Source organism: Asterias rubens, chromosome 1, assembly GCF_902459465.1.
Source record: "Asterias rubens chromosome 1, eAstRub1.3, whole genome shotgun sequence".
Taxonomy (NCBI): domain Eukaryota; kingdom Metazoa; phylum Echinodermata; class Asteroidea; order Forcipulatida; family Asteriidae; genus Asterias; species Asterias rubens.
The window spans coordinates 31891811-31907947 of NC_047062.1; the positions used below are offsets into that span (position 1 = coordinate 31891811).

At 36.7% G+C, this 16137-nt stretch overlaps 1 protein-coding gene across 3 annotated transcripts in view; it reads right to left on the bottom strand.

Moving 5' to 3' along the window:
- Nucleotides 1-1375: 1375 nt before the first annotated feature.
- Nucleotides 1376-16137, bottom strand: part of LOC117294469 (RNA polymerase II-associated protein 1-like) — a 44360-nt gene continuing 29598 nt past the window's right edge. For 2 of the 3 annotated variants that reach the window (XM_033776898.1, XM_033776890.1), the window contains exons 14-28: nucleotides 15609-15712; nucleotides 14803-14960; nucleotides 14223-14423; nucleotides 13522-13741; nucleotides 12849-12958; nucleotides 12082-12277; nucleotides 11261-11410; nucleotides 10378-10520; nucleotides 9538-9744; nucleotides 7037-7162; nucleotides 5343-5506; nucleotides 4579-4711; nucleotides 3601-3766; nucleotides 2518-2754; nucleotides 1376-1532 (exon numbers count right to left, since the gene is read on the bottom strand). In XM_033776898.1, coding sequence (XP_033632789.1) covers nucleotides 1410-1532; nucleotides 2518-2754; nucleotides 3601-3766; nucleotides 4579-4711; nucleotides 5343-5506; nucleotides 7037-7162; nucleotides 9538-9744; nucleotides 10378-10520; nucleotides 11261-11410; nucleotides 12082-12277; nucleotides 12849-12958; nucleotides 13522-13741; nucleotides 14223-14423; nucleotides 14803-14960; nucleotides 15609-15712 — 2438 coding nt within the window. In that variant the 3' untranslated portion in view covers nucleotides 1376-1409. The remainder of the gene's footprint in view (nucleotides 1533-2517; nucleotides 2755-3600; nucleotides 3767-4578; nucleotides 4712-5342; nucleotides 5507-7036; nucleotides 7163-9537; nucleotides 9745-10377; nucleotides 10521-11260; nucleotides 11411-12081; nucleotides 12278-12848; nucleotides 12959-13521; nucleotides 13742-14222; nucleotides 14424-14802; nucleotides 14961-15608; nucleotides 15713-16137) is intronic. The other variant, XM_033776906.1, reaches the window with a different exon arrangement.

Here is a 16137-nt window from a genome sequence, read left to right on the forward strand (position 1 = left end):
ATTCTAGGGGCAATGGCATCAAGGGCAAGTCTGTTTTCCCTTAGTAACACACCTCGTTATATTAGGGGCATTAAGGGCAAGTCTGTTTTTCCTTAGTAACACACCTCGATATGATATTAGGGGCATTAAGGGCAAGTCTGTTTTTCCTTAGTAACACACCTCGATATGATATTAGGGGCATTAAGGGCAAGTCTGTTTTTCCTTAGTAACACACCTCGATATGATATTAGGGGCATTAAGGGCAAGTCTGTTTTTCCTTAGTAACACACCTCGATATGATATTAGGGGCATTAAGGGCAAGTATGTTTTTCCTTAGTAACACACCTCGATATGATTCTAGGGGCATCAAGGGCAAGTCTGTTTTTCCTTAGTAACACACCTCGATATGATATTAGCTACCATATCAATAATTAAAATGAATGATTCTGTCGACACAACAATGCATACCTACAGAATACCACCTTCTTACTAAGACCAAAGCCCAAATCATTGAATAACTGAGATGTAATAAAAACGATCCTTAAAAAACTTAAGATGACGATCAATCCAAAAGCATTCTGAAGGCTAATACTAACTTATAAGGCAACAATGTCAATAAGATTAAAAAGGAACTTGAAGTTTAAAGTGAGGCACAATCTCAGATATCCCTTCTCACATAAGATTGATAATTATAAAATTGATCACCTCATAATAAAGTTAATCACCATATATAAAAGAAAAGAGTAAAGTATTTCAACCTTCATGAGGTTGCACATAGCATTACAGATCTTATATAACATGAAATCATCACATGAACAATATCAACCAATTAGGAATAATTACTGATTCCTTTATGAATAATAACCAAGAATAATGACCAAACAAAAAGGTACTTTTTAAAGGGCACCTCTATGCCCCAAGGTAGTGTCATAAGGCAACGGAGGCTATTGGTTGCGTTGCCTCCTTTAAAGGGAATGTACACGTTTGGTAATTGCCAAAGACCAGTCTTCTCACTTCATGTATCCCATCATAACCATAAAATAACAAGCCTGTGAAAATTTGGGCTCAATTGGCATCGAAGTTGCGAGGAAATGATGAAAGAAAAAACACCCTTGTTGGACAAATTTGTGTGCTTTCGGATAAGAATAAAATACTTCTAGCTAGAAGTCTTTTCTTATTTTAGTGAGAAATTACCTCTTTCTCAAAAGCTAAGTTACTTCAGAGGGAGTCATTGCCCACAATGTTTTATACTGTCAACAGCTCTCCAATGCTCGTTACCAAGTCAGTTTTGAAGTTAATATTTGTTTTGTGTAATTACCAAACGTGTACCTTCCCTTTAAGTATCAGGCCCAACACTTTCTTGTTTTATTCCAACTATCAGGTAGGATAAGAATGAGAGCAGAACTTACCAGAATAGTGACAGTTGCTCGCTATCTCTTCTGAGCTGCTTGTAAGATGGAAGATCGATCTGAAGGAATGGATGGATACAGACTGAAGCCAAGAGGGGATGAAAGATCTACTCCTTGGTAACATGTTATGTGGTGTAGTAACACCTGATGGAAAGGGAAACGTTGAAACACAGATTAGAATTAGAAATGTTATTGTCCGTATCGTAGAAAAACATAAACAGAGTTCCTTTTGCTGCATTAAGAATTGACAAATTAATTGAGATAAACACATTGATTTCCCATCAAAATTACAAAGATTAATAATAGTAAAGCTATACACACTTCAACAAATAACTATTTACACATTAAAGTTTTTTTTACCATGGACAAGGAAACTTGAAGTGAACATACAAATAAATTCCCATTTTTATGTACAGCTGATGTGTTAAATAAATGAATGGAGATGGGGACAAAGAATTGCCTGTATCGCATAAGGTTTGTACGAGGAACACAAAGTCTAAGACCAGATCTATTAAAACTGTAAAAGCAAAGCAATCAAAAAGGTTAAATTCAATTCAGTACTTAGCCAATGGCTACCACTTTCATTTCATTTCGGATTTAACCACTAAAGATAAAGTCAAAGAACTTAAACTATTTGGTTTAAACAACTCTAACAATTGTGCTGAAAATATAGCTTCATAGACATCTTACAATATTGGGAAAATAGAAAAGACACAAACGTAATTATTACAACTTTTGTGTAAACATTAAACAATGAAACAAAGAAAATATGAATGACCATAGTTTTTTGTGTTATAATTTTCTACTTGATGCCGACGGTTCCGCCATAGCCCCGGCCAATTGCCGGTAAACCCGAGGATGACTTGAAATAGCTTGTGACTTAACTATTGATAGCTTTGAAAATTGGGAAAAGACTTGAGAATTCATCACTACCTGTGGTTCTGATCAACAAGAAACTTATGACATTTTGTTAGAATGCATTGACATTAAGATTCTTTCCCTTCCTACCCAATTTAAAAAATTCAGTTCATCCGATCGCAAAGACAAATTTATAATGAGCAAGCCAGAGAAACGCTGCCTTATTTTGCAATTTATCCTCATTGCAATCTTCACACTGACATCTACGTACCTGATCTTTGCAAGCCATAACAAGCCTGAGTAGCCTCAATCTGGTTCGAACCGCTTCAATCTGGTCTGAACCGGTTTGGCTGAAGAGGAATACGTTGAGATGATGCAGTGCCACAAGGTACATGATTGGGGACCATGTTTGTTTGATCACACCACTGATTAGAGAGCTCATGTAGATGCTGAGAAGATCCGGGTTGGTTTCTTCAGGATGAAGAAAGTTATCTATCGGCAAGATGAGCTGGAAGATTAAATGGAAGACAAACAAGTTATGTTGGATGTTATCTGGGCTGCTTTACCTTTGTAAAGCCCCCTGCCAAAATCGGGCACTTCTCAAAAATAGTTAAATGGCATTGAAGGGATGGGGTACTTTTTGTAACACAAAACACAATGTCCACAGATTTACATTTAACTTACACAGGTAGAAGATAATGGTGGTAGAAAGCTTCCCTTAAGCTTCCCTTGTTTTACTCATTTCTCAAAAACTGCAACATCTCAGCAAGTAATATTGGAAGGGAAGCTTTCTACCATCATTATCTTCAAACCATGTCAAGTTTAATGTAAATCTGTCAACATTGTGTTTTGTGTCCTACAAAATACCCAAACCCTTTTAAAGAGAAGACAACTGAAACATCATCTTTGTTATTAATGTGATGTGATGTTTTAAACATTCTATATGTTGAGAAATACTTACCTTATAAGTCTTATTTAGATTTATTTGAAAGTGCGTATTCTGATCTATTTGATGAGCAACAAAACTCTGTTTTAAGTTTTTGCAGGAAGTGCTTTGTTTTGGAGTCACAAAAATATATTATTTGTAAAAGAATAAAGCCTTTAGTTTTATAGGTTGAATGGATGTATAACTGCTCATGAAAGTTTAAAAATTAAAACCAAAAAGTTGTTTTTATGTAAAGTGTGGTACAATAGGAGACTTTTGAGACGCTGGCGGCAGCAAACATACTGGTCTTTTTTTGCTGCTCCGAGCGTGCGCGCGCCTGCTCAGTACTTCGCGCGTAGGTCTGAGCAAGTGCAATACTGTGAAAAAAAAACTGACTAAAACTCTCCCCTTTGATATGATAAGAATTACCTGTGCTATTGGTAGGCCCAGAGAGCGGAGTACAGCAGCGTGTTCACCCCACAGACCCTTACGTATCCCTAGGTCGAATCTCTGCTGTAGTGGGAGTAGTATGTAATGGGCAAATAGTGCATCTCCAAATGACACAGCTTCATATTGCGTCAGTAACTCCATAAAGCTGCATGGAAACAAAATTTGTCAAGTGTCAACCCATTTGGTTAAAATACAAGAATATCGAGGAAAGATCAAGAAAACACATTCACATGTAAACAAACCCAGGGAACTTTGCACTTTGAAAACTCAGTGTAAAAATAATTGTATTTATTCTTTGTTTTGTATACGTAAACTTCTTGATAAGGACAACAGTCAGTCCAAGCCAATTTCTGAACAGACCGTCCTACAAAAAATATCAAAACAAAGGTGATGCCTTTGCTGCCGCTTCCCAGGTTGTATTATGAACTTGAGTGTGATCCCTGGCTACACAGCAATTACAGGTAAAATGGCTTCTGACTGGTACTTTGAATAAAGATATTGATAAAATGGGGAGACCACCAACATCAGGGCTAATTTAAATAGCTGAGTTGGTAAGCAAATCCACGGACAACAAAACTACCCGGTATGTCAGTCATATTATGGTTATAAATCAGCGTTAGATTGTGAAAAGTCATGAATTCAAATCCCATGTAACGTGTCTCTCCGACTATACATGACAATCATAGCTCTGGCTGTGATGGGCAAATCTGTCATAATGATCTCGCGTCAAGTGAACTCAGCAAACTCCCACAAGGTGATATAAACACAAAGCTGGCAACAGGCAATCTCCTTCATACAAACATTGGTTTAACGTCTATGATTATGAGTTGCACAAATCAAGAAGTTGTGATTTCGCAACTAGACACGTCATTGTGAAGTTAATGGTCAGCTTGGTAGCATTCAAATCAAACAAATCTAACATGAATCTATAAGATGGAGACTAGGACTAAAACTTACAGATCATAGAAGGATGTTACTCCAGGCACAGGAGCATCAAAGTCAAGAAGTTTGAGATACTCTGGCTTTGTGTAGAGTCTCAGCAGTGGGTTAAGATACTGACGCACTGTGTCTTCCAGAAACAGGTCACTCCCTACAAGTAATAAAGGATTAAGATCAGTTAGCAAAAGTAGAGAGGTTTTGAGAGCAAACCAAATCGATCAAGTTCTATGCTTCTCCTCATTGAACCCAAGTCTCGACACTCATGGGGTGACAGGTCTTTTTCTTCAGCCGCGCCACGCATCTGGAACTCTTTACCACTTAATCTTCGATCTTGTCTTTGTACCGCAAAATTCAAGTCTTTTCTCAAAACTTATCTTATGTCACAGGTTTTTCAATGACTAATTTTGTTGTGTGTTTTTTTTCTTTGTGTTGTGTTTAGTTTTTGGTTTTACTGCGCCTTGAACACCCAGCAGGGTGGATATGTGCGCATTACAAGTCTTATTATTATTGATTATTATCTAAATGGTAGTGTCAAGTCTTAATAAAGTAGCATCCCCTTAAAGTGATCCCTCTGTTTTTATTTGTCCCTTTTTAAAAACTGTTTTAGTGTTTTTAATGTGATGTTGCCCAACATCACAATGACAGAAGACTCTGCCCCATTCGAAACGTCGGGCCATTAACTGTTTTTTTTTTGTGTGCATATAACCCTAGTTCCCTTGGGTTGGTAAGAAGTTTGCAACAGCTAATTATATTTTCTCATTTTAATTATTGTCATATCCTACCTATGAGGAAGACACAAAAGATGCGAGCAATCTTGGCTGTCTGAGGTACCATCTTTAGACATTTAGGTCTCCATGTTTCCACCATGAAGATCCATCTAAGAGTATCCACTAAAGCACTCAGGATATGTGAAGGAAGAGCCTTGACTGATTTTCCATGAAGCTCACTATTTAAAATATAAACAAACACAAGAAAATTAAGCTGTTTTTTTCCCCCCGCTTTGAAACAAACCTATATATACTTATAGCTCTGTGGTTAGGGTAACAAACAGAAAGTTATTACAGGCCTTTAATTTCGCTCATGAAGGGGCACAGAAATTTTCCTCTGGTAAGGGGCACTCCTTTGAGAAAATGTTTAACTTGTATTTTAACTTTGCAAAGGGCACCACAGCAGTTGCTGTTGGTGCTGTTGGTTATTTGAAGGCCTGTATGAAATTATTGCATGACCCGATGCTATTTACAGGCATAGAGCTGGCCTCTAATCAGCGACCAGGTTGGTGGTCTAGTGGTAGGATATATTTTCTAGAATGGCGGGTGTGGTGAATCCATTAATAATAATAACGCGCCTTTTGCAAAAGGATACAAAGCACCAGGTATTTTTACTGAAAGATGAATGTGACAAAGTTTTGAATTATGAGACCTAATCCTTAGCACCATGTAATGGTTTACAAGTTGCTGTGGCGTAATATGCTGCCAATCCAGCCAGGAACACTGGGGCGAACCCCTTCTCTTTTCGACAAGTGCACTGTGTTCTTTTACATGCCTTTACGTCCCATCAGAAGGACGAAGCAATGGCGTGTCATGGCCGAGTGGTTAAGAGCAGCGAGTTCAAGCTCTGGTGTTTGATCAGCAGAGTGTGGGTTCGAATCCCAGTCAGGACACTCGCTAGGTAAAATTGGGGAGGTAGTGCTTTCTGCTCTACCAGCCAGGCGTCGGATTGGTGATACCCAAGCCTACATCCGTATGGACTGTAAAAGGGGTAACCCTGTTTCAGCCCTAGGAGTAGGTGGCAATGGCCTCTGGGAAAAAAGTAATTGTAGCCCACACCTTGAAGTGGCCTTCAGGCCTTGTGTGTCTGGCGAATTGCATAAAAAAATAAATAAAAAAAAAAATAAAAAATGGTTAAGTGTCTTGCTTAACGGCTGGGGATTCGAACCCACACTCTGCTGATCAGAAACACCAGAGTTTGAATTAGGTGTACTAAGCCTGTGGATTTGTTTCTGCAAACTCTGAAAAGCACATCAGTGTATGGTTAACAAAAATAAAACGAACAAACTAAAAAATAAAAAATCATTATACTGTCTGAATTCTTTTTCAATTCCTTATCATTTTTTAACATCCGATATGGAGTGGTTTTGAAAATTGTCAACTGGTAACAGTTTCAGTTTTGGGAAAATTAACAATAAAATATTCAGATAACCATGCTGATAAGTGACCTCAAACAATACAGGAACTAATTTACAGCTTCAACTATGAAGCCAAATGCATTTTTGGTACTTCAACACTTCTCCAAAAGATATCGCGAGATTCAAGGTTCCTCTCAAGAAGTACATTTTCCCACCTGGGTGAAGAGAAGCAAGTTATGGTGAACTAACCCGATGGTCAATACTGACCTTAGAGACTTTATTTTGTATTATGCGCTATATAAGAACTGTTTATTATTATTATTATTATTATTATTATTATTATTTACTTACGCTTTCTGTGCTTCTGTATGCAAATGAAGGAGTGGTAGAAACATCCAATCAACTGGTAGCAGGGGACCAGTGAATGCAGGCTGAATGTATGTATCAATCTCATGGGGCTGATGTATACATTTGGATCTGAGTACCATTGATAAGTCAGAACATATTAAAACAATGAAATACGAAAGAAATTGGTTAATGGCACATGAAGAAGTTTTAGCAAAATAACAGAACAATTTGGGTGACCTTTTATTATTTTAGTTGCTCAATGTAAGACAAGAAATTCATTCACAGATATAAGCAAAATAGAATAGAAAGAATACACACCATAGATAGAAAGCAAGTTATTCAGTCACAACAGTTATGCACAAATTGAAGAAAACAGGTAATTCAATCAGAGATACACGTATATATAAGTAAAATAGATAGAAAACAAGTTATAAATTCAGAGCTATGCACACACTGTTGGAAAACAAGTTATTCAATCACAGATATATATTGAAAGCTATATACATTGAAAGAAAACAAGTTATTCGTTCAGAGATATAAACAAAATAGAATAGATAGAAAACAAGTTTTTCATTCACAGATAATATAAGCAGAATAGATAGAAAACAAGTTATCAGTCACAGTTTTGCACACATTTTTTGTAAACAAGTAATTCATTTACATTTTTATGAGCAAAAAAAGATAGAGAACAAGTTATTGATTCACATATATGTAGGCAAAATAGATAGAAAACAAGTTATCTATTCACAGCTATGCACACATAGTTTCGAAATCAAGTTATTCAATCATAGATGTTCATTGAAAGAAAACAAGTTATATTCATTCACAGTTATACACACAATTAAGGAAAACGTGTTAATCATTCGCACACAGTTGTATATTTCATTGTTGGAAAACAAGTTATTCAATCATGGATATAAATTGGAGGAAAACAATTTGTTCATTCACAGTTACATACCATTGAAAAAGAAAAAAAAGCTATTCATTCACTTAAACACCTCGATAGAAAACAAGTTACATATTCATTCACAGATATGAGCAAAAAAGATAGAAACAAGATATTCATTCACAGATATGAGCAAACTAGATAGAAAACAAGTTATTTATTCACAGATATGAGCAAAATAGATAGAAAACAAGTTATTCTTTCACGGATATAAGGAAAATAGATAGGAGAAAAGTTATTCATTCACAGATATAAGGAAAATAGATAGAAAACAAGTTATTCTTTCACAGATATAAGGAAAATAGATTGAAAACAAGTTATTCTTTCACGGATACAAGGAAAATAGATATGAAAAAAAGTTATTTATTCACAGCTATGAGCAAAATAGATAGAAACAAGTTATTCAATCACAGATATAATCAGAATAGATAGAAAACAAGTAATATATTTACAGATTTTAAGCAAAATAGAACAGACAGAAAACAAGTTATTTATTCACAGATATGAGCAAAATAGAAAGAAAGCAAGATATCAGTTTACAATATGCACAAGTTATTCATTCACAGATATGAGAAAAATAGATTAAAAACAGTATTCAGTCACAGATAAGAGCATAATAGAAAGAAACAACTTATAAGTCCACAGTCATGCACACATTGTTGGAAAACAAGTAATTAAATCACAGATAATCAGAATAGATAGAAAACAAGTAATATATTCACAGATAAGCAACATAGAATAGATAGAAAACATGTTATTCATTCAGAGATTTGAGCAAAATAGAAAGAAAACAAGTTAAATACATTCACAGTAAAGCAAAAATTGATGGAAAACAAGTTATTCAATCATAGATACTTTGAAAGCAAACAAGTTGTTCTTGCACAGTTATATACAAATTGAAAGAAAATAATTTGCTCATTTACAGTTAAGCACACATTGATAGAAATCAAGTTATTCAATCACAGATACATGTACATTGAAAGAAAACAAGTTATTCAGTCACAATTAAACAGGCATTGATAGAAAACAAGTTATTAATTCATGGTTATACATATATTAATAGAAAACAAGAATAATAAAACACGGTTTTTAAAAAAATGATTGAAAAGGAGGTTTAACAGCAATATTTAAATATGTATTGTCACTAAGTTTCCACAAATTTATCTGACTCCTAGTAATTCACTTTGCATCCACAACATCTGACATTTACTCATCTTTTCACTCAACTTGATGTAGTTGCCTATTGAGGATGATAACAGTTTTTTTTAAATTTAATTGAACTTTTTGGTGGTTGGGTTGCATAGTAGTATCTTTCTCCACCTTCCACCTCTAGGACCCCTGGTTTAGGACCTCTGGTTTGACTCAAACCAGGAACACTATGTGGATTGGGTTTTCAATCCCTACCTGACTGCTTGGGTTTTTCTCTGGAAAAATTCTTTGCGATTTTCCTCCCATGTCTAAAACTGAAACTTCTTTCCCTGTCTTCTCTCCATTGTGAATAAGTTTGCTTTTCTGAGAGTCAATGGCTTCACATACAGAAATATGAAATGAAACTTACTTTGATTTAAGGATTGTGTCCTGCCCGGACCCAAAGAACACCATGTACAGGTTCCGTATGCTTGGTAAATGCTTATATGCATCCTCAAGAAGCTCCCCACGGGTTGGTCCAGCCTGAAGAAGGCTTGGGATTTGGGAATCTTTAGATGAGGTCATCTGAAGACGCTCAGCTAGATCAACAGCGATAGGATCTCCAATCCTTCCCTCGCTGGAATGAAGATTGTCAAAAGAAAAGGATGAAGAAGTTAGTTTTAGAAAATGAGTGGTAAAGGTTTGCTCATAGAATGGTAAATACTCAAAATATTTATGAGCATAAAAAAATTACTTGGTGGGAAGCACTGCAGCTGTTGATAGTAATTCCTATTTTGAGAAAGGATTCCCTTTGAATTAAGATGGTTTGGATAATTTTTCACCTCAAAACATTTGAATAACAGAAACAATTCATGCACGAACCGTTTCTCAGATTTCTGAGGGTTGGTGTCCAATCGTGAATGCTGCGCCAAGAGATGCAGTTAGTATCTGCTGTCACCTCGCTTAGCTTAGCATGGATTTGACATTCTTGTAAAAACACCACTGCATTTTTTAAAATGTTTTCTCAGCGACTAGAAACCGCATTCAGCTTAAATTTGCACATGACTTTAAATAATGTACCTTTCTTTGTAATTTCACCAAGAAATCAGAATTACAATGAAGAGAAAAACAGTCAATGATCCTACCTTTAAATTTGCAGTCGAAGTGAATGTAGTGGGACTTTGGTAATCGGAACCAGTAATATGTTTGGTCACTTGAGTAGCATTTTCCAAAGTTTGTAAACTATCTCGTAAAAACACTAGTTACTCACGCGATGAAGTCTGTGTTGAACAAGATGCTTGACATAAGCTCCTGGACATAATATTCATCCCCTGGCAGTAAACGAGCAAACACGGTTAGTGCAGCACTGTGGTATACATTGCTGAACTGATGACAGCTTTCTGCTTGTTGAGCCTGAACATTAAACAGTAAAGTAATGGTCAAGATTAAAAGCGGACCTGGAATTACATGGGGGCAATGGCAACTGTTGCACCTGGCCTTGATTCCCCTGTTTGCCAAGGAATTTAGGATTTTCCAAAGAAAGTGCCCTTTAAAAATGAAATTTCATGCCTGAAAGCTGTAACTGAATCAACCGACTTTGCAGCAACATTGACAAATGGACCTTTTCTCAATTCCAGACATAGCCACTGCCAAAGCAGCTAAACTAAAAACGGCCTCCAAAATAGATGAAGGAATACCTAAAATTTCAGGCACCATGGAGTAAAATATTTTTCAGGTATGGTCCCAACTTCATTTAGTACTGAAAGGTTTAGCTTAGCAGAACTGGGTTGCCAGCCAAATTACTGTAGGTTATACACTGAGTATCACATGCTCCCTGCTTAGCACGTTCAATTGTTAAGCAAGTTTCTGCTTCAACACTTATTTAAATTGGGCCCTAGTGCATGTTCGTAGAGTAGGAGAAAGTATAGATACAAGTTATGGTTCCAACATTTGAAAACTCTCTCTTATGATTTCCTCCAACATCTATAACTGATTTTTCCATCATCTTCTCGACACAGGTATCTTCAATATCCTAGGGGTCACAGAGCCAGGTAATTTGAGAGTCCCTAGGTCTCATAAGATTAAAATATAATAACTTAATGAAAAGAATCATCTGTCAGTCAGTTGATCAGACTGTCTCTTTGCTTTCTTACCACACTATGGTAGAGTCTCAAGAGATAATGCAGAGCCTGATGTTCAAATCTTGCAAAGTTGAAACACAGTCTTGACGAGGGCTTGTTAGAACTCTTGCAGATTGCTTTCAGATATGCTGTGACATACGTGTTCTCAACAATGGGACAAAACTGCAATAAAGAATAATCATAAAAGTGAAAGGGTTAAATGAATTTAAATAAGACATACTCGTAACAGAAATCGAGATCCAAGATCTGCCTAAACACTGGCGTCTTGGTTTTTAAGGAACTATTATATTAGCATGGCGGTATTTATAAATGTGTATTTTTCTATTGTATGTATCAAGGGTCCCAACTCCCAAGGGAGAACAGTTAATTCAAAACTGCTTGGGCTACCTTGGTGAAACAAATCAAAATAATTAAATAAATAGCCAAATAAACACAATCTACCATGCTGTTAATACAGACTAGGGAGTCTCTTTTGGCGCCATCTCGTTTTTCCGGAGACTGATCTTATTCAACATGGCTTTTGCCGGACTTGTTTTGGACCAATGCTGCTGGCCTGGTCATGGTTTCCCACTTGGTTTGTGATTTCTTTCCCATTGTTGTTGTTGCTTTTAGATGGTGTTATTGTTATCATTATTATTTATTATTTTCAATAGATATGTACATGTACCGTTTTGTTTACATTGTCCCTGCTGCGCCTTGAACATCTGTTAAGATTGATTTGGCGTATTACAAATGCCTATTATTATTATATAGTAATTCAAATCAACGTATCATCTATTTCAACTTGGTGTGTTGTTAAAATCGAGCCCAGAGTAGTGAGACAAAGTTCCTACCTTAACAGCTACACCTTTATGAATCTTAAGAAGGATATGCACCAATCTCAGCAGACCAATCGCTAACCCACACGTTGAATCAATCCGCACTGATGGATAATTACTATCTGCATCAGACGGATCACAACCAAAGTCGGGTAACGATGATGGATATATCGATTTCTTATTGTCTTCATATCGCAGCGATGACTGAAACCTACAAATGAGGTGAAAAGGCAAGTTTTAAAAGTTGAAACACAATGATACCAAAGACTGTTGGACAACTTATTGGAATGGTAAAGACTGTGCAATGGTGTGCTCAATGGCCAGTGATCAACCAATGGAAAGCTCAACTGAAACAGTCATTGGTTACCACAGCATAAGCACACCCAAGTATTGGAGCATGTGAGACTAGACCTTTAACTGTGTGCAATTCTGTTTCTTCATATACTTTGGTTTAACAGAGTGTATGGCCATATAACATATTGTTGGGAAATATAATGTATCCATGGAATATATACAAGTAAAATATATTCAACCAATCAACAGAGAAAACCAGAGAATAGGACTTAACTTTTTAGGCGTGAAAAATTTAAATTGTATTTATATAAATTGATGTAGGTCATTTTATTTTCAAAGCCTCTGTATGAATAGAATTTTAAAGATTTGATTTCTCTGATTCAAGCAAGACTTGCAGAGTCTATGGTGAAATTGATCTGTATTAACAATAATATGACAAACATTTATTTTGTGAAAGGTTAAAATATTAGGAGACTAGGAAGACTTACTTGAGGTTCACCATGACTGAGTAAAACGTTGCTGACGTCATGAAGGGAACCAGTGAAGTATGAACCAGCTTCTCTATAGTCTGCAAACAATCTACTGGCCGGTAACAAGCCTATAAGGAATAAGCGAGTTGAGGAATAGTTACTTTGGAGAATGGAAAATTACATAAGTAAGATCGACAGAAACATGTATAATTGACCATGATTGATCAATAGATTAATCTTAATAGATTTGCTTTGAGATAAAGTAAAATTAATTTAGATTTTATCCATATATACCGATTTGTGTTAGCACTGTAAACTAGGTACTTTCCCGAGCTCAGTGAACAAAATTACAGGCATTTTACTTGGGTGGGATCCGAATAATATGCCTGTGTTTTTCTTCACAGAGCTCAGGAAAGTATACAGTGTATATGGGTAAAAACAAAATTGTTATGCTTGTACTTTTTAACAATAGACCGATCCAGTAGGCTCTGCCCACGACACACGTGTGAGCAAGAACACGTGGGGCTCTCCCATGCCTTTCTGCACAACTCTGCCGTGCGCACCAAGCATACGCGCACGCATGTCGGACCTTCGTTGCGTTGTGATTGGTCAATACGCAATGGGGCGGAGCTTAATGGATCGGTCTATTGAAGAATTTATTTTAATAGCAGTCTCAAGGCTGACAGCTTACCTGTTGAGTGTATTTATCGTAGAATGACGCCAAGAGGTTCATGAGGCAAGACACCATGTCCATCACCTCAGGATTTAAAGTCCGAGTTATGCTCGTCAATTCAACCAACCACCTGAAGACACAAAGCTCAACTGGTGACTGAAGACCACTCACATGACTCCAACTGATGCAAGGAGGTACAGGCTGGGCATCAGAAGATGCAGTCTCTGTCTTATCGTTACTAGGAAGGAAACGTAAGACATCATTAATTACACACACCATAGTGACCAAACTTTAACATACTGGACACCATTGACTCTTTTTTTTTATGAGAGATCGCCTTACATAAAAGCCTGGACAGCCACTTCAAGGTGAGGGCTACACTTAACTGATTCAGGTGGTCAACCAAAATCAACTGTCACCAAGGGCACGTTGCAACACTTCTGGGGCTGCAACAGTCTATAGAGCAGGGATGTGATAGGCTGTTGAAACAAAAGACTGAACTATGAGCGCAAAGAGTGAAAGCTTGCCAGTGAAAAGTTTGCGGGTATGAAGCCTGCTTACATACATTTGTCTTTGGTTTTGAAAGCCCTTCTCTGCAATCTGGGGACCACACCAAAGCTAGGGTCTTGTGAACTAGACCACAACATGCCACAAAGAATAATGGTAGAATAATGCACTACCAAAATGCATTATACTATGACCTCATTAGAAACACTCACCTCATTTTCAATTTAGCCTGCAACTCAGTGGCTGTTCCAGCAACATTCACTACTCCCTCCAATAGACCAAAGAGGGCACAGGCTCTGGTCATCTGCAATCTATGTACAGCAACATCGGATTCTTCTTCAGTAGATGCCAAAGGGTGGACAGATAATCTCTGGAACAGCTGAAGTTGTTGCATTAACAATGGATAAAGCTCCCTGTAGAAACAATATAAATGTCATTGTTTGATTAACTTATTTAGTATTGTTTGAAGCATTCTCCTGAAGACGAGCAGAGTATACTGTTCGAAACGTCGAGACCAAACACATGGTTGTACCAGCAATTTTACTATTTATTTATAGTTTCTCGGTATAACTTATTTAGGTAGTGTTGCCAAGGATTCTAAGAAAATTGAACTTAATAACTACATGTATACCATGTATACTAGCCAAGAACCCTATGTACAGAAGACAAGGCAGAAATTTTCAGTTGTAGATATGGAAGGAAACTTCAGAGAAATATTCCACAGAATTCAATACACAATTGGGTAGGGACTGCAATTTAATAGTGCCCCTGTTAGTACACAAAAGACCTTACCTGTATTCATCGCATGCCAATCCATAAGACACACATATCCTCCATGTATGAAGACTGATTGTACTGAGATGATATGCCTCAGCGATGTTCAGTTGCATATCAGCTGGCTCTATGGTGATATAACGCATAATCACAGACATCAACTTACCACCTGAAAGCTAAACACAATTAAACCATTTTCATTAAAAACAATTCTTTGAATACCCTTAATTACATATACCTTTTGTATCAAAATGGGTGATTTACAATACAGCAATAGTTCACCCAAGTGAGGTATTTTACCTAAGAGGGCAACGACACAAATCACAATCCTAACTCACCACTGTGCGGCAGTTTGGGACCTTCAAGCAAGCAGCCAAGATGAATGCAGTTAAACCTACGTATATAAACTGGCCTCAAAACAAAATCTTATTCATTACAGCAGAGATATTCCATCTAACCTCAAAAAACAAACAGTCATAAACAACTGGGTTTTAAAGTCTGCTTGTTGAGAAAACACAATAAAAACTGTAAGCTCTATGATAAAAATTACCCTTTTTTCATCCTTGTTTTTGGGGGTTTCTTTTTTTTTTGGGGGGGGGGTGGGAGAAGGGGTCATTAACAAAGTATAATACCCTGCTCTTAAGAACAAAAAAAACTATGATAACCTGTAGCATTGGTTCCAAATAGTTTAAAAGAAAAACAATGATGGGTGACCAGACACTATTCAAGTCAAGTTAGTCCAACAAAAGTCTTTGGTAGTCAAAATTGTTGAACTAGTGAACCAAAAAGAATAAGAATTTTATATGCAGCGATTTTTTACTTACTAATGAGGCAGTAATATTCCTTCCAGACAAGCAGAGTACATGAATTAACTTCATTGCTGAAACCACTGGATAGCCATACACATCACTGATGACATCATCTAAGATTAAATAATACCAAAAATTGTGTAAAAACAACAACCAAAATTATGAGACCTACTCTATTTACAAAGCACCATGTAATGGTTTACAAGGTGTGGTGGTGCAGTATGCTGCCAATCAAACCAGGAATACCGGGGCGAACCCCTTCTCTTTATGATAAGTACACTGGATTCTTTCTTTTTTTCGTTACACAACAAACAGGACAAGCGGCTTTACATCCTATCTGCAAGACTATTATGGTTTTAAAGTGTCTTGCTTAAGGACACAGGTGTTATGACTAGGACTTGAACCCACACTCTGCTGATCAAAAACACCAGAACTTGAGTCCGGTGCTCTTAACTACTAATCCATGACACGCCACTAAGGATTACAGATGTTACTTTTCAGAAACAAAGGCAAGTTTTGTTGTAGAGCAAAAAAGATGGTGATC